This window comes from Leptodactylus fuscus, chromosome 3, assembly GCF_031893055.1.
Source record: "Leptodactylus fuscus isolate aLepFus1 chromosome 3, aLepFus1.hap2, whole genome shotgun sequence".
Lineage (NCBI taxonomy): Eukaryota > Metazoa > Chordata > Amphibia > Anura > Leptodactylidae > Leptodactylus > Leptodactylus fuscus.
Genome location: NC_134267.1, coordinates 12689862 through 12711262, shown reverse-complemented (window position 1 = coordinate 12711262; position 21401 = coordinate 12689862). Strand labels below are relative to the sequence as shown.

Here is a 21401-nt window from a genome sequence, read left to right as displayed (position 1 = left end):
TACTACGTGCGGATTAAAGTCTTATTTGGGACTGTGATACTGAGCTCCAATTCCTCTTCTTAGACTGTGACTTCATGTCCAGTGATCACGCTGTGGCTCAGGCCCATTCAAGTGAATGAGGCTGTGCTGCAACACCAAGTGTAGCTATTAAACCGTTATTGGCGATGTGCTTGGTATGTAGTATAGAGACCTCGGCGATCATTATCATCATCCTAATTCTGGATAATCCCATTCAATGGAATCTCATTCACTTTGCTGAGAGCTGTGAAAAGATACATTTCTGCCGCAGCCAAAAACGTGCGGTGTTTCTGCAACGTGTGACCTCAGTGTAAGGTTGGTAACAGAACACAAAGATGTGCCTCTGTCCCTCTATCCCGTATCGGCTCCCCCCGTATCGCCCCCCCCCCATCCCGTATCGGCCCCCCCCCCATCCCGTATCGGTCCCCCCCCCCTATCCCGTATCGGTCCCCCCCATCCCGTATCTGCTCCCCCTCCTATCCTGTATCGGCTCCCCCTCCTATCCTGTATCGGTTCCCCCCCCCCTATCCCGTATCGGCTCCCCCCCCCCCCCCTATCCCGTATCGGTTCCCCCCCTATCCCGCATCTGTCCCTGTATCCGTCCCCCCCATCCATTTTCTTCGGTAGTATCAATCCTTCTCGATGAAACAATTCCCCGCGTACCTAAACAGGAAGCAGGGCTGCGGCTTTGTGGTCTCGCGTAACACGGCTGTCGCTGTTTACCTTGGCTTTGGTGCTACTTTTTTTTTTTTTTCTTAATATGAGGAGACGTCCCGATCATAGACGACACTAGAGCCGGTGATCCGTAATCTTACTACCTTTGTAGGTATGCAAAACCTCCTGACAGCCACTGACACCCACACTGCGATGACAGATGGACAGCAGCGCTGCCGGCATCACAGCACCGGGCCAGAGCCATCCGAGCTCTGAGGGGGCGGGTGTCTGCCCTAACGGAGAACTGTGGGGATTGGTTGTAAGAATCTGTGATCCCTACACCCAAACCTTCTGGACAACCTGCAATAATAGTGTCATATCAGAGTCTGCCATCTTGGCTACAGGAATTATCTTAAAGGGACACGGTCACATTAAGCCTAGTCTACCCGCAGCATGTTATAGAGCAGGAGGAGCGGAGCAGATCGATATATGGATCTATGGGAAGGAGATGCAGTATGGCGAGTATTTTAGGGTTATTCTCTGCTTAGGAGTCCAGTGGGCGGTCCTTCAGTGATTATTTCTCTGTACACACTCAGGACCGCCCACTGGACTCCTAAACCCTAAGCTGAAGTTATACTGAATATTTTCCTATATAACTATATATGAACCTGCTCAGCTCCTCCTGCTCTGTAACATGCTGCCCCCTTTGGTCCGTGGTCGTACTCCGCCATTGCGCTGCTTTCAATTTAGTCGCTGACTCCCGTTGGGGAATTATTCCATAGTGATAATCTGCGTCAAAACCGCAGTCTGAACATTCCCAAATCCTTGTATTACAAGAGACCCTTCCCCTTTTAATATTGAATTTTCTTAGACAGACCTGCCGGTAAAGTGACGGCGGCGCGGCCCCGGGGACTGATAGGAGGCGCAGGATTCGTGCTCTCGAAATCCTCAGGTATTTGTAAATACTGCCTTACGTTCCAGCAGGTCATGTAAGGACAGCGCGCCGCGCGGCTCCAGCCCAGTGTGCGGCTCTTACCTCCCTGCACTTGTCTGGATTTCCTTCCTGCCGCTCTCTATGAAATGATTACTATCACTTCACATCTTCAAGGAAACTCTCAAGACGTCTATAAATTCAGCCAGACGTCAGGGACAGGCGGCCGCTGCTGATATAACGGACGGCGGTCTCCGCCATAGTGCCATTTAGTAATAACGTACAGAAGGTTTAACCCTGTAGTATCTAGATTTGCTGTAGCGTAAATAGAGGAGGGAAAGTCCAGGGTCTAAATTTATTATATAACTCGCATTTGCCCGTGGATCGTTGGTGGGGAACGATGTGCCCGCGGCCCACTCCTCCCGTGCGGCACACCGTAAACTCCTCCCCCGCGGGTCACCTCCCATGTGGCCCCCTAGTTTCCCTGGGCCACTGAAAGCCCTCCCCCATGCCCTCACGGCATGCTCCATCTTCTCAGGGGCGCGGACTCTCTACCACTGATGGACTTGTCAGGCCCCGCACAACCAGGCGTCATGGCAGCCTCGTTCCGGAGCCGCGAGTAGCCACCATTTTCTCCGGCTCACACATTGGCCATCACCCCGCCCACAGAATGCCGTAAACGTATCGGGCCGCACAGCTTGTCCATCGGCCTGCCGAGACGACTGCCACGAACCAATCGGAGCCCGGCTTAAAGCCCTGGGATGACGTCATCTCCGGTCCTGCAGTGGAGCCGCAGCATACTTTCGCCGGTCGCAGTCGAGATTTCAGGGGAGTGAGCGGCATATGAAGTAGCCTATGTTTCCTTCCTGCTGAATATCTAGGTATGAGTGAAATCCCAGCCAAATCCGTTCAGGTGTTTGGCTGTGATTGAAGAACAAACATCCAAACTCACAAACTTTCACATTTAGATAAGATAAGATGGTGCAGTCCTTGGGGCCTGTTCACACTCACCAGAACTTACAATTTCGCCCTCTAGAGGAGAAAAATATACACTGGAAATTGAAGATAACTGTGCCGTGACTTCTTCCCTCTGTCGATGACATCACTTTTATCGCTGACATGGTGAAGCAGCAGCTCAAATCCATTCGAGTGATTGAGGCAGAGCTGCAATACCGATTACAACCACTATACGATGTGCGGCGCTGTGCTTGGTAGCTAATATAGAGGTCTCAGCACTCACCTGGACGCTGCAACCAGCTGATCTGTGGGGCATCCATATAGCCGGCCCCCAATGGTGACCAAAGGTGTAATGGGGTCCTGGGCCTCATAGCAAAATCTGCAAAGGGGCCCCCACTTACCACGTACTATCTAAAATACTGGTGTTGTCTTATGTCGTCGAAAAGCTTTTGGACCCCCATCAGGCTCCAAAGTCCGGTAGCGATAAGTAATGCTGCACTCTCTATAGCTACACCCCTGGGGACCAGTCCATAGGAAGTCCCATAATAGACTTAAGTAACCCTATAATATAGGGTGAGGCCGAATCTAGTCTGCCCCTGGTCACACTATAGTCTGCCGGCCCTTATAGGTAACTACCAACGGGCAACCTGAGGGTCAGGGGCAGGATCTGATCACGTGATCCAGGGTAAGAACTTGCTCCGCCCTCTTAGATTCTTCCTCGTAACTCTATAAAGTGTAACCAGTCCGGAATTCTTGTAGGAAAATTTTGAGAATCTTCTGAGCCCCAAACCAATATTATTATTATTATTATTATTATTATTATTATTATTATTATTATTATTTTATTATTTGTTGTTGTTATTATTATTATTATTATTATTATTTATTATTATTATTTGATTGACAACGTTACAAACCCCTTTCAGTAATTCGGCCATGTATTTGTTCCCGCTTCCTACGTTACATTAGGCTAGGCCTGTCTTTATGGCTTAAAGGGATATGTCCATCCCCCATCGCTCAGTCGTAAGTGCGGCCTCCGCCCTCCTGCACACTTGGTTTACTTAACGAAATATTTCACACCCTTTCTGTAGGGTCGGATTAGTGAAGAGTCCTGAATGAAAGATCTACAAACCAGTTTTGGCTGCTTTTATTATTATGAGCCTAAGAAAATACACTCGGGAACAAAAGACGGCGGCAAATCTGTTATCACAGCGTGAAAAACGTGACAGAAGGGATATTTACGGAGGACAGGTCTGTGTGTCCCCGGATCGCTCCTGTAATCCTCTTTGCAAAAGATATAGACTGAAGGGCAGGGGAGGCCCGGGATGGTGTGTGTACAGAGCCCTACAGTGAGTATACAGGCCACATAGTATACACAGCCCTGCCGGGAGTATACAGAATACAGAGCGTACACAGCCCTGCCGTGAGCATACAGAATACAGTGCGTACACAGCCCTGCCGTGAGTATACAGAATACAGCGTACACAGCCCTGCCGTGAGCATACAGAATACAGAGCGTACACAGCCCTACAGTGAGTATACAGAATACAGAACGTACACAGCACTGCCATAAGCGTACAGAATACAGAGCGTATACAGGCCGCAGAGTATACACAGCCCTGTCGTGAGCATACAGAACGCAGACCGTACATAGCCCTGCCGTGAGCATACAGAATGCAGAGTATACACAGCCCTGGCGTGAGCATACAGGCCGAAGAGCGTGCACAACCTTGCCATGAGCACATAGAACACAGAGCGTATACAGGCCACAGAGTATACACAGCCCTGGCGTGAGTATACAGAATACAGAGCGTACTCAGCCCTGCCATGAGCATACAGGCCGAAGAGCCTGGGAAAATAACACGAGGAGAGACCTCACCGCTGTGTGTAACATTTCGTACCTTGGCGAGACATTTTTTGGGCTTGGTCTCCACGTACATCAGGGGCTACTCAGTGACACTTTGTTGGTCGGAGCGTATATTTCTGTAATGAATTGACCTCTTTCCGCTGGATCTTCGTTACCCAAAGTGTTGTGCTTTTGCAGCACTGGGAATGAAATCTTACCAAGGAGAACATCTCCATGGGGTTTGTGCCTGATTTATTAAAAGTCCGGATCCTCTTACTTCAGCCGCATGTTGTGCAAATGCGGGACTTTAAGACCGACGTACGAAACACCAGTCTTAATAAATCCGCCCCATTGTGTAACCCTGCGGATTTTCCTTGTAATAGTTTGCAGCGGTTTCACCACCAGTTTGCTAAATGTCATTCTTACCCCTTGGAAAAATATTTGCAGCACAACTGCAGGCCTGTAGTGTGAGTTTGTTGTGGGTTTTTGTAGCTTTCACACCTTGCAAAGCATAGATGAAAAACCCACAACGGTTTCACACCTGCATTTGCACCGTAGGTTGTCTTCGGAGCCGCCTATTTTGTTGCAAATTTTTGCAGCCTGTGTACGTACCCTATAGAAGAAAATTTTAGATTCTGCAGAAAGTAAGGCATGATTTGCCTGAAAACCTTGTAGTGTCAGCGACAATGATAGTCGTGCCATCTCCAGAGCGCCGGGTGACATCACTCGCTTCGGGCTGTTTGTGTTTTCGTGATTCATAATTGATAGGAACACGTCTCCCGGATCGGGCAGCAATTACATGTTGTGGGCCCTGCTAGGCCCGGGAGCCCCCGCAGGGCCGTGTCGTTGCTCCGGGCTCCACCTGCCGCTCTGTTTGTTAAAGGAAGACGCACGTGTTTTCCAGACGAGCTCCCAGAGAACATCCTGTTTTGCATTTGTTTTCTCTGGGACTGACAGGTAGTGTCATCCGGGCTGTAAATTGTGCGGCTTTGTGTATTTAAGGAAATGCCCTGACAATTGATATGGCGGTCCGCAGAATTACAAGGCAGCGCATCAGTCATTGGAACAATGGATTATGTGGGCGATCATGTGTTTATGATGTGTGTGTGTGTGTGTGTATATAGATAGATATATATATATTTTTTTTAATTTTTGCAATTGTGCAGTTGTCTCTGCTTCCACAGGTTTGGGTTTCCATTCTTCGAGGACCTAGAAAACGGAAACCCTATCTGCTTAAAAAGTGGCTACCTGTGAACCCCATAGACTATGATAGGGTGCGCCTGGTTCCCACCTGGACTTTTCTCTCAGCGCAATGGTGAAGGGAATCCCCGAACGGTCCCCAAATGCAACCTTAAAGAGATTCTACCATTAAAACTTTTTTTTTTTTTTTCTTTTTTGTGGATAAGACGTCGGAATAGCCTTTAGAAAGGCTATTCGTCTCTTACCTTTAGACATGATCTCCACCGCGCCGTTCCTCAGAAATACCGGTTTTTACCGGTATGCAAATGAGTCCTCTCGCAGTGATGGGGGCGGGCCCCAGCGCTCAATCAGCGATGAGGGCGTCCGCACCGCTGCCAGAGAAGTGTCTCCAAGCACCGCCTCCTTCTTCGTCTGCCGCGTCATGTTCAATGTCTTCTTCCAGCGCACTTGTGTGGTTTAAAGGACGTGTCAGTCGTCCAGTGGCCGGTATATGGGATCATGTCCCTATTGTACTACAGGGATATGCTGCAGCCCGTCCATTCAGAGAAACGGTATTGAAATGTGATATGGCCCCGACCGATCCCATATTGGTGCCCCATCCTAATCCTAGGTCATGAGTATATAAGCCACAGGATATGTCACATGGCTATATGGCGGCTCAGCCCCATCCAAGTGAATAGGGCTGAACTGCAATACCAAGTGCAACCACCATACAACAGAAGTCTGTGAAAAGACTGTAGCGCTCGTCCATCCTCGCTATGGCCTCTTCAGACAGCTGATCGTTGGGGTGCCAGGTATTAGACCCTCGCTCATCAAATATTGATGGCCTCTTTTAATATCCCTTTAAGACAATGTGCACACCACTGTGTAAAAATGGCATCGGTCCCTAAATTGAAAATGAATTGACAGAGCTGCAAATACGGAAACGAGTGTTGAGCCAATCTTAAAATCTCTTAAAATCCGATTTCCGATCATTTTCCACCTGATCGTGAAATTTGATCCATCGGGATCTGATCTTTCCAATCGCTCGACCCTAATGGTATATTATATAGACGGTAGGCTTGAGCCTACCCATCATTTTTCCAGCCAATCGCGATCGTGAAATTTGCTCGATCGCCGATCGGTATCCGATCTTTCCCGATCGCTCTACCCTAACGCACACGTATAGGACTTGTTCCGTATTTTGCGACTCCTCACTATAGCAGTGTGTATGGGGCCCATTGAAATATCTGTATCCGTATTCTTATCGCTATTGTGTATATAAAATTACAGTTATACAACATGCGCGTATTGCTATGACTCAATTCCGCTCTTGCGTGACATTGGTTGTGGTGGCCGTTCTCCTATCGGTAATACCCCCGCCTCTTATCCCCATGTTAAAGGTCCAGATCCTTTAAGAGCAGGCCGTTCCCCGTGAACCCAAGCAATGCCTTGTGTACATGCCTGTAAGAAGATTCGCCAGCTATGAATAGAATGGAATGCCCTGTCAGATGAGACGCACACACCAGTTATATAATTTACTTCGCGGCGCAGTAACCCGGCCCGCTCCGCTCTGCCCCGGTCCAGGCAATTTTCCATATAATTCACACCATCGTTTTCTTACAAAACTCCTGCCAAGGAGATATTGTAAGTTTTAAGAGGCACCCTGGCAGCGAGCGGGCCGCGCACTCTTGGCAGCGCCTCGCTCTTCTCCTTTGTCAACAAATCTTAAATGAAGTGAAAGAAAAGCAACACGTTTTTTTTTGTTCCCCTCCTTCCCTCTATAATGATTAAAATCTGGCCCTGCCCAGTATCTCACCAATCCTCCTGGGAATGAGAGACGTGAAGAAAAACAGCCCGAGGTGGCGTGCGCTGCCGGTCCTGCAAGTCTCGCACAAACCAGGCCCAGAAAACATTAAAGGGTTTCGTAAGCTGCAAACAAAAAAAACATTCCCTTAACCCTTCATCCTCCAAGGTGAAGAGGCGGCGTTTGTCTCCTTGGAGCTCGTCCATCTAGCGGCTGCTGCAGTGACTTCCATTTACATGAGCCTTGGAAAAAGTTGCGCAGGTCCTCCAGACAATGCAAAAATGCTGATTTTCACTGATACAACCTGTATGTTATGTTGAGGATTTGCATTGCAAATTTTACCCAATGCGAGGGTCAAAATTTGCACAAAAATATTGAGATTTTGCCAAAGATTGATATTCAAAAACAGCAGATTTTTTATTTTTTTTTGTCTCCTAGCTTGAGTCATCTTGAATAACAAGATGCTGTATATACGTGCCGGTCTATCACCCCTTGTTCCCAAGGGTTTTTCATATTTCTTAAAAATTTTGATGACCTATTCCTTTTATAAGTTCTGAATCCCAGCACCCTCATGATACAACATTGAGTTGTTGAGCCTCCAATGGGATCTTTCACCAACATTACCAGTTCTAGATTTTCCTCCTTCAATAGACACCGCTCCACTGATTCCGACACAGTTGGAATTTTTTCTCTAGCCCTCACCATTCCCGAGTAATCAGTACTCTTAGTTTTGGTGCCTGATATGCCAACTAGACTCCCTAATGTCAAGTAGGTGATGTCAGGCAGGAGGGGGCGGGACTCAGCTCTAACACTGCCTGCTTCTGATTGGAGCTCTGAGCCACGCCCCCTCCTGACATCACCTACTTGACATTAGGGAGTCTAGTTGTCATATCAGGCACCAAAACTAACAGCACTGATTGCTCGGGAATAGTGGGGGCTAGAGAAAAAATTCCAACTGTGTCGGAATCAGCGGAGCGCCGTCTAGTACATGGCGAACAGAGCTAAAGTTGGTGCCAGGCTGGGCTAAACGTAAGGTGCACATCATCCGGTATCTGCCATTAGACTACATCTGTTGAACTTGCTACAGTTTCAGCACACTTTTTGGCATTGAACCCGTGCTGATGTAGGGCAGGACTCCGCCTATGTCTATGTATATTTAATGCATCTGGAGTGAGCAGTGTTTTCCTAATAACTGGAGCCCACTGTTATTCCTGGCTTATATTGCGGCTGGGTGGTAGTGGGGGGAGGGCTGCCGGGGCCTTCTGTTCATACATGAGATGCGTATCCTCGGCACTGACCTGAGCAGGTATTTGGGAATGTACAAATAATGCAGTATATAACCTCCAAGGGCTCGGGGATTGTTTTGACATCAGACCGAATTCCTGCTGCCAGCTGCTCGTAAAAAGCAGATCCCAAACACAGAACACATGGAGACCTCATCCCGCATCAAACGGCACATGACTCTGCGAGGAAGGGGAGACGTGCCAGGGAGCCAACCTCGGGATGGAAAACATGGACTGGGGGGGTCCTGGTCGTGAGGGTCAAAAAGCAACGCTGCCCCCCCTAAGAATTGGCAGAGCAGAGTGACTACCTGTAGGAAGGCGTCTGCAGCTGCCAACAGGATTCAAGGGGAGCAAAACCCTTCCTACTTCTTACCATCGCCTTGACCTTAATGTCTCCGCACTTGACCACTAGGAGTTGGCTCATTTGGCCCCGTTCACACGGCAGAAAATCAAGAGCAATTTGCAGTTTTCTGCTCCCCGTGGCGGATCGGCCTTCTGTCGCATCTCTCCACCAACCAGATAAATTAACTAAATCGGGGAAGGGGGGATCGGAGAATATTGAAGCGTGGACTCCGCAGTAAGATGGCGCCGGACGCTTATTTTCTTCTTTTTCTGCAGAAATCTGCTGATTTTTGGGGCAGAATCTGATACAAAATCAGTGGCCGATGACGGGGTCTATAGCTACCTATATTATATGAACCATCTATCAGTCACGTAGTATACAGCCTTATATGGCGGTATTATTTGGGGATTTTATTGCAGTTTTATGTGGACTCTTCAAAGGCAATGAACAATTATTTTTATTTTTTTTTTTTCACCATTTGTTTTTCTTTTCTTGTGGTTTTTCTTCAAAATATTTCAAGAATCTACATTAAAATAAAAAAAACCCCATAACCTACAATTTTCACACTTGACAATTTTGTAGGGGTTTTCTCAACAGTCGCCTCCTTTTACGTAAGAGGATTACAATAAAAGATAACGCCCATAGTGACCCATCCTTACATGCACTAGTGACAATAAATGTTACATCTCCTCCCCCTCCCTGCATCGATCACGTCTGCAATGCTCTCCCATAGACCTCCTGAAATTGGCCCCAGACTGTTGCGGCCTACGGCTGAGCTACCGTAAAGCGGATCGCTAAATTCTGTTAACAGAACGGAGGAGAGGCTCAGGCAAGATGGCCGCCCCTATAATCCTGTTACAGAAAATATACAATAATATTCATACATTGCTTTTAAGCATTTTCATGTTGCCTACTATATGGCGGTATTATACGGTCTGTAAGTGCATCGTTACAGGGGCACTGTATGGAGGTATTACTTCGGTATTGGGTGACACCATTTGCTATGTGAGTAGTATATGGTGCTCTTATCTCTATACCCTATGCAGGTATAGGCAGCCACATTTGATCACTGTATGGCGGTATAGTTTAGTGAGATTGTATGGAAGTATTTTACATTGTAAAGTTGTATATAAACAAGTTTTTTTTTTTTTTTTTTTTTTTTTAAAAAAAGGGGTCCGCCGTCGCTTCTCACCCCAAACCCATATTTCTATGTTAGCCTCAGGTCAGATTTAACCGTTTAGCAGCCATATTGGTCGTCTCCCAGCTTTCCCTATGTGCAGTGTCGTGTTGTATACTCGGACTCCAGGGGATACGTCTTTGATCGCGGACGCCTTCCATATATCTACGTACAAGACCTAATGCGGTCGTGCTGTAAGGAGACCCCGCGAGGGGCCATGGGCCGGCCTGGGGTTGTACAACGCCGCTGCTACTGCTGCTTCATAGCTGCCGCCAAGGCACAATTGTCTTACAAGGGGCCACCGGATGTCTTGAGAATGACCTGAGACACTTTGGGAGGTTGGGATTGAGAAAATCGCTCCCATATTAGCAAAATAAATCCCAAGTCTGCTCAGGTTAGTCCTGCGGCTTTAGTGAACTATAAGTCCCAGCATGCCCTGAGGCCTTGTAGTAACCCGTTTTCAGGGTGCACGACATGTCCTAGCACGGAGCTGATCAGTGCACGTCACAAACGGCTCCCGGCCGCACAGCAGAGCCGACCGAGCGCTGCTTTCTAGACACACCGCCCCTTTAAACCTGTGGCCTCCACTTCTATACATTGGCAGCAAATGCAAAAGTGACACCTACAGAAGGCTTAACACGTGAAGGTTTAATATGCAAAGGAAAATATTTCTCTCATGTATAATGCGTGTATTTTTAACAGTAATATATACCGTGCAGGTTTTTTTTCGTATAGGTTTTGCTTACCGGTGTAGCAGAGTAGAGTTTGTCATTTGTCATAAGCCATTCATTGTTGTATGGCAAATCTAATGCATCGGTCCCTGGATGATCCTGGAAAGCTGCATGCCAAAAACTGATGAACCTGCACGTGTGAATATACCCTTATCAGAATCGTCAGAAAGTGCTCTGCGGTATATAGGAGGACTCATGTCAGGCCCGGTTCACATCGTGATTGTGGTTTCTGTCCCCCCCCCAAACTGGAAACCTATACACATAAAAAACTGGAAACCTGCGGACCTCATAGACCAGGGATAGGGAACGTCCGGCTCTCCAGCTGTTGCAAAACTACAACTCCCAGCATGAATACTCGCTCTGCTGTTCTTGTATCTCCCATGGCAGTGAATGGAGCATGCTGGGAGTTGTCGTTTCACAGCAGCTGGAGAGCCGAAGGTTCCCTACCCCTGCCCTAGACTATAATGGGGTCCGTTCAGTTTCAGCACGAAGCATACGGAGAGAAAAGCGCTGCTTGCAGGACTTTTCTCTCCACGTTTTCATGCGGTGAAAGGATCGGAATGACCCAAACACACATGTGACCCGGGCCTGCACATAGGTGACCCCATCCAGGACTTATCCTTATACAACGCCCCATCTTCCCGCACAGGTTTAGGGCACTGTCCTATATTTACTAGACCCAGACGGGCACCAATAAAAGTGCATCCTTTACTTTGCACCAATATTTTTGCAAAACCAATGGCAATTTTTTTCTTTTAGCCACCCCCCAAAATATCTAAAAACCCTTCTTATTGTCACAGGGCAACGCCAGCTTCAGGGTGCAAATCTAATTGCAGAAAAAGTTAGAGAACACACTCGGCTCTGCTACATCTATATTCATGTAATGAATGTCGGCTATTTTATTTTATTTTTTTCTGCAGCAGATTTGTAGATGAATCAGCTGCATTGTACAAATGGCCGTCCCCTTGGAGGAAGGAGGGGGGGGTGTAATATTTTTCAAGTGTTTTCATGTAACCGATAGGCCGTGTAGTAAGGGAAAGGCATGTGTATGTCAGGATGACTGTGTGCCTGGGCTCGTGACATTTGACTCTCATTACTAGCACCAAACTGAGATTTGCCTGTCTCCTCCCCATCTCCGGCCTCTTCGCTCTCTCTCCCTCTTTTTTTTTTTTTTGCTCGCCGGAGCACAGAGGAAACGGGCAGGGCAGCGGTGTCTTGTCGAGCCGTCCTTTGTGCCAATACAGAAGTGCTTTGTGGTAGGCCATCTGGGCCGGGAGGATTTCCTCACAATTCGAAGTATGACGTCTGTCGCGGCGCGTTGGGATTTGCCGTGAAGCTCTGGAGGTTGCGAGGAAACGTTGACAAATTCGACTTTAGGACGTGTGAAATAGGTGCCAGGATGGAAGCCAGCCTGCCTGACCTCACGCCTGCGGGGTTTTCCTCCACACTCGGGAACCTGAGCAATGGTAACGTGTTATTCTTAGCACATGTCGAGCTAGCAGAGCCGCGTTTGTCATGTTAACCACTTTGTGCCAAGTGACAAACTCCGCTCTGCTAATCCTGTATTTTTTTTTTTTTTTTTTGCTTTTACGATTTGTAAAATTCCTCGAAACTTAGTCGGAAATTTGCCCAGATCCGAGCTGGAATCTGCCGCCCTTGCCGATCACAAATTCGCTCTTGGACGCAGTTTGGTGCAGGAGGAGAGAGTTTTTTTAATTTATATTTTTTGCCGGTGGATCGGACGTGTTGACAATCGAAGGAAGTTTTTGTTTTGTGTGGTTGCAGATACGGCGCGGCCCGGGCTCTTGCATCAGGTGTTCTATATATGAAGCGTGACACACCGGACTCTGCGCGTCCATGCATTGGCCTATATTTAGACACTTTTCTCTGTATGTGCTGTGTAAACACCAGTTCAGATGGTGCATTGGATAGCAGATACGTAGCATGCTACATGGGGTGCAGATCCCTGATACGGGTTTATTTATAGTGGGGAGGGGTATAAACCGCTATCAGAACCCCTCACAGCCCTGATCGCAAAGAATCTGCCGTGCTGACATAGTTGTAGTCTGGAGACCGTCAGCATGGATGACGCCATACGTACCATCGGCTAGCCCAATATCGGCGGGTTTAGCCACTGTAGGGTCGGTGTGCTACCATATCAATCAGGCTGATTGGAATCCATCTTATCGATGGGGGTCCGACCATTGGGACCCCGCTGAGCTTTAAGGATTGGGGTCTTCAGTTTGCCCTTCTGAATGGTTTGGTGGCGGCTGATGATGACCACGTACACGGACATATATGACCACGGCTCCGTTTCAATGGGCCGCCTTTATTATGGCGCCAATCCGAACAAATTTTAGCCACCATTGACCACCCACGGCACAGAAGTGGCCAAAATGCAGCCCCAGTTCAATAATAGACCCTTTAATAGGATCAGAAGAGAGATCAGGCAGAGAGAAGCGGCTTACTATAAATATGCAAATTAGTCTGCGTGTGCACTGGAGGCGGGGCCTGATTTGGGTGCTTTGGCTACAGATGACTATGATGATGACACTGCCGCCGCCATGGACTCGTAACGTCATTCACAGCTAATGTGCTGAAATTGGTCTACAATTCTAGAAGAAGCACTGGCAGTTCTCTATATGTAAATCTGGCTCCGCCCCCAGTGCACCTGTTAGACTATTTGCATATTCATAAAAAGATGATTATCTCTGCATTTTATTACTGGTATTTGACCACAAAGTTCATATTAAAGGCCCCTACATGTCCCTGTTATTGGTTTGGGGGGGGGGAGGGGGTTGCATTTTGGACCTGTTGCTCTGATCCTGTATATATAGCCAAGCATGCAAGTGTCCTAAATGGGGAGAGGGGAGGGAGCGGCTGCCAGACACCCCTGGTGGTGGGTTATCTCCTAAAAACAAAGGAACGACCAAGTAACGTTCAATCTGTCGGGTGAGAGCAGGGGGCGCTCTAATAGTGGCATGGCCGCCTCCACGACTATTGTGACCCCTGGGCCGTGTGCGCTCCTGTCATCACGCAGACCTTTTAGCCTCGGCACACAGCGCGCCATCTGCACAACAGCTTGTATTGTGGTGGCGTCTGCCCATGTGGCGGTGTCCATCACCGCAGAGACCCGCTCTGTGATCTGCCTCAATCCCTTAAACCCTCCGAGCTTTATTTCTGGAGGACGTCATGACAGACCTGATCTCCGACAACAGGACAAAGGCGCGGTCATAAATCAGCCCCCCTAGCAGGCCGCAGGGGGCGACGCCATCTCTGTGCAGAGTCTGGACCTCTCTAGTCCTTCCTGGATAGATAGGACGTCCTTGTGTGTCAGATTATTTAGTGAAATGTTCCGCCGCTTTCTCATAAAACGTTGCAAAATTTTCCAAAAGTTCCGCTTGCCGATAGTGAATGGTGACCAAAAATGCAGCCTGGGCCTGATGTGTGAACAGATGCACCAAAAAAATCCCTGAAAAAATACAAATTCTGTAGCAAGTGTTCGGCCATCCCTCTCTTGTTCCTCCTGGAAATGTGTGAATTGGGGTGGTTTCTGTTCTGTTATAGGAACATATTAAACAATCAAGATGGATCGTTCTCTGACGGAAGGATCCCTTTGACTGTATAGGGGTCCTTCGAGGAGTCCCCTTGTCAAATAAAAATTGTCCTTGCAGAACTTTTTGTCCCCAATTTCAGACTGACTCAGTTTTTTTTTTCCTATCAGTATGTCTTTGTTGAATGGGAGGAAGTCGACGCAAACACGGGGAGAACATACAAACTCCTTGCAGATGATGTTCCTGGCGGGATTCAGACCCAGGACTCCAGTGCTGTAAGGCTGCAGTGCTAACCACTGAGCCACCGTGTTGCGCCAGACTGACTCCGTTTGTGACAGAGGCTGCGATCACGCAGATCTGAGTGTAGTAGCCCAAGTTGACCACTAGGTGGGTATCATTTCAACTTGCCAAAGGGGTGTGTACATACATTGTCAGCACTGATTGGACAAGGGTGGGGGAGGGGCGTCTGTGGGTTTTTGAGTAGCTGAAGCTGGTGTGTATATAGTCATACACTGCACCAAAAACCCTCCTCAGTGCAAGATGCCCCCTACTGATCAGGGGGGTCCCCAACACTCTAATATTACCCACTAGCCTCTGCCCGCGTGTGTTGGCGTCGATGATCCACCTATCTTCAGCAAATTGCTGCCGTTGATTGTTTGCCTGCTCCGGCGTTTCGGCAGCTCTTAAGCTGTCCTGCTGCTGAATTTTTTCCTCACGCTGTGCCTGTGATTGTTCCGGCATCTCGGCAACTCGCTTGGACGCCATATAATGAGCGAGGTGTTGTTGGCACCGATGATCGCCGTCAGCTCCGCTTGAGGAGAACTCTGTGACTTCTGGCTTCCTTCATAACTCTCATTGTTTTAGAATTTTGCAACAAATTAGATTTTCTTTTTCCCGGAATGTTTAAAAGTAGCAAACTGACAATTTGGATTGAAGGTGTTTTCCCATCCAATGTGTCAGCATGTTGCCTGGAGCAGATCAGATAATATGCAAATGCTTGTACAGAATCCACTGAGGGTTAGCTGAGTGTTTAACTAGAGAGATAACAGACCTGGGACCTGAGATAATCTGCTGCAAGAGCAGTGTAATATAGTATGTGAACATAAATTCATAACAGTCGTGAAGCCATGTCATTTACCGGGATAAAAAGTAGCCGATTTGTTACTCCAGGTTACAATCTATCTATGTGCCAGATTTCATCCAAATCCATTCAGCGGCTTTTGTGTGATTGAGGAACAAACGTCCAAAGACAGAAACTTTCACATGTATAATATTAGTAGGATTAATTTTGCAGACACACGCTATATTTGCAGAATTGATGGTTTGTGATTTTTGTGGGGGTTTTTTGGTGTTTTTTACATTTAGGATAGAATCCCCTCCTAAGCTGCCTTTCTCTGTATTACAGATGGGAGGCGCTGCGCCTGCCTGATACCCCCCATAGTGTTCTTACATGTCCACCAGACGTTAGGTAGACGGGCGGCCATGTGGGCATACTTCTGTGCAGGCAGGATATTCTGCACCGCTGGTCTACACAAAGGAAGGAAGTGGTGGGTGGCGTTTGGCGCGCTGGTACTCACACAAACGCCATTCAGAAACTCCACACGGCTGATTAGTCACCGGCCTGGTTAATGGCGGTGTAACTGTAAACGTGACAAAAAGCAGCTTTATAAATAATACCGTATGGGGGCGGCTAAAAATACTCCTTATATAGGACCTGTCACCGCTCCTGACGTGACCGTCTTAGTACAGACATGAAATGACAATACTGGAGCATCACTTCTAATAACCCTGAGATATGACGTTCCTCTGTTACTCCTCCTAGAAATATAGTGATGTAGTTAGTGTGTCCAGTGCTGATCGTGTCACACCACCCCTTTAACAAAGGGAATGGTAGCGTCCAGATTATTAATAGATTTCCTGGAGGAATAATAGAGGAACGTGACACCACAGCCATAAGAAAAGATGCTCCAGTTGGAGAAGGCAAGGATTTAGTAAGACTCATCAGGAGGTCAGAGAGGTTCTCTTAAAGGGGTTTCCAGGGACTTAACGTAACCTTGCTTTATCCTGCGGTTTCTTCCCCAACCCCTTTCACTCCATTACAATAAGAGCAACCCCCATACATAGCATGGGTCATTCCCAGTGAGATCAGGCGAGGACGTCCCGATCAGATAGACTGAGGCCCCACATTGCAGAATCGCAGGGTTTTTTGTTGCAGATTTTGCTGCGTTTTGAAAAGGATTGAAAAGGAACGGGAAATATATCGGAAGTTCTTCATCCTATCCACTTCTGACTTTGGTTAAAAAATCTGCAACAAAAACGCTGTTTCTGCAACGTTGGGCCTCAGCCTTAAGCTTGGGCACCACGTGGCGTCCCACAACAGAAAAGCGCTGAAGGAAAAACCGCTGTGGCAACGTATCATGGTTCTTCCCACAGCGCTTTAGACAGAAAGTTTGTAGAGGTTTCCTCTGCGGACTTTGTTTCGATTATGCCTATGGGTAAACCGCCGGCGTTTCCGTAGGTATAATTGGCATGCTGCAATTTCCAAAATTGCAACAGTTTTGGCAGTTTGCCCTGACTGTAAAACGCCGCTATTTTTGCCACAGCGAAATTGCAAAGTTTATGCCACGTGCCACGCGACCTTAGAGTTTTTTTTCCAAGATAGCTATAGGATATGTCATCATGTGACCAGTTGTAGCCCGACCCCAGGGACGGGGCTTCCATCAGTTTAAGGGGTTTTCTGCTCGGCATCTTCACTGAAGACCAAGCTCAGACTTGTGCCTAGTATGTTGGCTGTGCTTGGTATTGCGGCTCATCCCCAATCACTTTAATGGGACTGAGCTGTAAACGGGCCATGTACTCACACAGCATAGCCGTCCCTTCACATAGCTGACCCCTGGCGGTTCCTCTCCGTGTAGGGGTGTGCCCAATTCGCTTCCCTGACCCCAATCGCAGTAGGATTGCCTATTCTATGGATAGGGCATCGGCTGATATTCCTGGATATCCCACATCTGTTATTTCATGTCATTCCAAAACCCGAGTTCATTATATTGGGTCGCCTATCATTGCTTCTACTTTTAGTTTGGATAGTGGTTGCAAAAGTAATGGCACCCAATTATCTACAAGGCCATTGGTGTGACCTGTTATTGGCATTTGGGGCCTGGCTCGGCCCGTGCAAAACTTAGAACCTGAAGAACCATTGTTGTATCAACCTTCTTTGCGTGTATTAGCAAGAAGGACGTTGCAGTTGCAGGTCTTGACTCCTTAGGACTTGCTCGTAGTCTCTTACCATGGAGACGCACAGCTCTGCATAGGAGCTGCATACAAGGATCATATTTTTTTTAAATGTAGATTGTGCGCCCCCTATAGAGATCACAATGTACATTTATTTCCCTATCAGTCTGTCTTTGTAGAATGGGAGGAAATGCATGCAAACACGGGGAGAACATGCAAACTCCTTGCAGATGTTGTTCCTGGTGGGATTCGAACCCAGGACTCCAGTGCTGCAAGGCTGCAGTGCTAACCACTGAGCCACCGTGTTGCCCCTTACAAGAGTCCTATTTGGACTTGACCCGTTACAATGTGTCTTACCCTGCTTGTCCCATTCTTACCTCTGTATATTTTGTGTCTGTTTCCTTTCTTTCCGTCTTTATAAGAAAGGGAAAGGTTAACTAAACGGTCCTGCTTTTTTTGGGGGGGAGAGGGGGGGGGCAAGACATCAGACCTGCGGAAACTCCTCCGGGAAACCAAATAAAAGATTTGCAACAATGGGGAATCCATCTGTTAAAGCGATGTGGACAGCCGAGACTTTTATTCGCCAGGCGCAGAAACGTGCGCCGTCCATCTTTTAAGTCGTGAACGTATTTTTCTGGTAATTGGAGACTCCAATCCCCCTCCTTTCCCCCCCTCACCACCTTTATATTAAAATCAATAGACCTTTTAGCAAATACTGTAAATTTTAGGTTTTTATGACTTTTTTTTTTTTTTTTGTGTGATCTTCTTGATCGGAGGTTCGTAGAAAGCGGCGATCTTCTATAAATCATCCAAATGGTTAAGATAAAGCTGTAACCGGAGGGCCAGATATTTTCTCCTCGCAGCAGCAGACTTCCCGGCACGAATCCAAATGAAATGTGCTGCAGTCAGCGTTTTTTTTTTTTTTTTTTTTTTTACTAAAGGGCTACGGTTATGTTGCATCTTTGGCCGCAACTTTCTTTGTACAACCAATGATTGCCCTGCAACCAAGTCACAAAAAGATTGAGCACTGCTTTGTGTTTTTTGCAGGGGGCTACAAGTTGCAGCAGTTGCACCCTCAGGGTCACAATACGAGTCCCTTCACTCATGCAAACCCCTGTAATTTTTGTGCACAATTGCAGATAGAAATGAGAGGGTTTGCAGTTTTATGTCCCCTATACACACCCGCAGTTATTGACCACCGTGTCTCCGGGCAGTAGAGAACGACCGCTGGTTATGAAGCCCGTCCTATTCCAGATGAGTGTAGGGGTTCGTACAAGTCTTTTTGTGGATCCGTGATCGCAGACGACCTCCAGACATGTTTTTTGGTGCACGTTAAAAATTCACTTCATCCGTGTGCAGGAGGCCTGAGATTAGTCGCGGGGCGATCTTTGGTTGCACAAAAAGTCACAACCAAAGTCGTTGTGTAATCCAATAGTCTTACGTTAAAGTAAGGGTACCCAAAATCTTATTGTAGCATTTATTTAGTTTTCTATTAGCTAATTTTGCTTCCAATTCGACTCCTTAAAGGGGCTCTATCACTAGAGTTTCGTGTTTTTAGCTAAAGATATGCCTGAGTAGCCTATTCAGGTGCTGCTAATCGTTTGTAGAAAGACACCCCTCCCTCGTTTTTGTTAATTACCGTGGAAATTGATATGCAAATCAGCTCCAGGGTGCACGGTGGGCGTTCTGTGCAACCCCTTGCGTCATATCTTCTGGACGCCCGCCGCTGCCTCCAAGCCCTCCTCCTCCTGCTTATTCACAGCCTCCATTGTCTGCAGTTTCTATTGAAGTCATGAGCGACTGCAGTAGTGCTCCCACCGGTGTGCTATTGCGCATGCTCGTGTGCCAGCTCACCATGTACTCTACGGGAAGATGGCGCTGGAGCGTGCACCGTAGCATGCTGAAGGGAGCACTACTGCGCATGTGCGTGACTTCAATAGAAAACGCTACTGCGCCATTTTTCCCTAGAGAACATTGTGAGCTGGCGCTAGAGCATGCGCAGTAGCACGCCATACTTCAGTAGAAACCGCCAACAATGGAGGCGGTGAATAAGCAGGAGGAGGAGGGCTTGGAGGCAGCGGTGGGCGTCCAGAAAGTATGACGCAAGGGGATGGGTTTGGGGGCCTAGGGAGGTGCACAGGGACTCGGGGCTGGGAGGGAGAGGGGCTCGCGTGGCAGCTTTGTGGAGAGGGATTAGGGGGAGACAGTGAGGTGCCGGGGGGATGGCATTCGGTGGCCCGGGGGTACTACAGTGCCGCGCTGGATGGGTCCTGCGGGGGGAGGAGTTCATGGTCTGCCGTGCGAGAGAGTTCAGCACAAAAGAGGGGTTTGGGGGTCCGTGGGTGCCTCCGCATCATCCCCAACAACGCCCCGCGGACGGAATAAATGCTAATGCTCCATAATTCCATCCTGACCATGGGTCAAATGTCAAAATTACAACATTGGGATTTTGATGCTACAACTGCAGGTCATTAGACCGGAAACCGATACGGTATTTCCGGCCACAATCTGGGCACGTTATGGCCGCGCATAGAACACCATAAAGAAAACGTTAGAACCTCAGGGGAAAAAACCCAAAACTTTTACTTGAATGTTTTTCTTTTCAAGACTTGATTCCTTCCCCAGTTACATCAAACAGATGGGTGAAATTTTTGCAAATTTGATGCAAAATAATCCTAAACGTGAACGTGGAATTTCCTTTCTATGCCGCCACATATGTTCCATGGCACACAAGGCTTTCTTGTATCTGCCTGGTATGTGTAGACACCTGCGCAGCGCACATGCGGACTCTTTGCTCAGTCTTCTGGTCGGCTCGCTCGGGTGCACGGTACTGACCTGCCTTGTTATTCCAGCTGTCCGTACTCTCTGCAGGCTCGGGGAGGCTGTGAATGGGTTTGTCTGTCCCCAGCGATGGTGGGGAATGATTAGGGCTCGCTTTAGGGACGACCTGGGCGTTTATAGTCCAGATGTTGTGGCAGCCTCCAGATGGTAGGAAGCCTCGGGTAATCTTGTCACTTCTCCTGTGCAAGTCTAGTCGCATCTTACAAGCCTACTCTTACTTGCTGTATGGTCTTAGTAGGGTAAGTTCACACAGGATTTTTTGGACCGGAGCCTGAGGTGGAGGCCGCCTCAGGTTCCGGTCTAAAATACGGGTATCTGCGACTGGATGCCATTGCAGTGCACCAACATCCAGTCGCGCACTCCACTCCGGGAGTGGAATGAATGGGCCTAGTCGGGAGGAGGGACTGTCTTCAGGCGGACTCGACTTGCAATGTCCACCTGAAGACACTCCCTCCTCCCGAATGAGAAAGAATGACCTATAAGGAAATACACCCATCGGCAGACTGCAGTTTTGGCGGTTTGGGACCTTGTTCGTTCAGAGCGGGTAACTGGTTGGATAGGTATGAAGCTGATAACATTGGTCTGGGGCACGATCATTGTTCACCACTAAATCTCCATCGAAGCCAACCAATACCCTGTATGAACTAGGAACCATCGCCCCGAAACGGGGTTATGGCCTGTATCCAAGGCTTCTTGAAGGTTCAGTCATTGACTTATAGGATGGCCATCGATGAGCTTCCATAGAGCAGCATTGCAGTACCGTATACACTTATATGGCGTGTGAGCGGCGTGGATTCCCTGCATGGAAACATCACTGTGAGCTGCAGCTGATCTGTAGGTGGCCCTGGC

General features: G+C 48.0%; 1 protein-coding gene across 6 annotated transcripts in view; it reads left to right on the top strand.

The window, feature by feature from the left end:
- Nucleotides 1-21401, top strand: part of EML4 (EMAP like 4) — a 115302-nt gene that overhangs the window by 37632 nt on the left and 56269 nt on the right. Inside the window, exon 1 of one of the 6 annotated variants that reach the window (XM_075267060.1) lies at nt 12121-12392. The exons of the other annotated variants lie outside the window; for them this stretch is intronic. Within the exon in view, the coding sequence (XP_075123161.1) occupies nt 12326-12392 (67 nt within the window). The 5' untranslated portion in view covers nt 12121-12325. Of the gene's footprint in view, nt 1-12120; nt 12393-21401 lie in introns of those variants that run through there. 6 annotated transcript variants of the gene reach the window in all.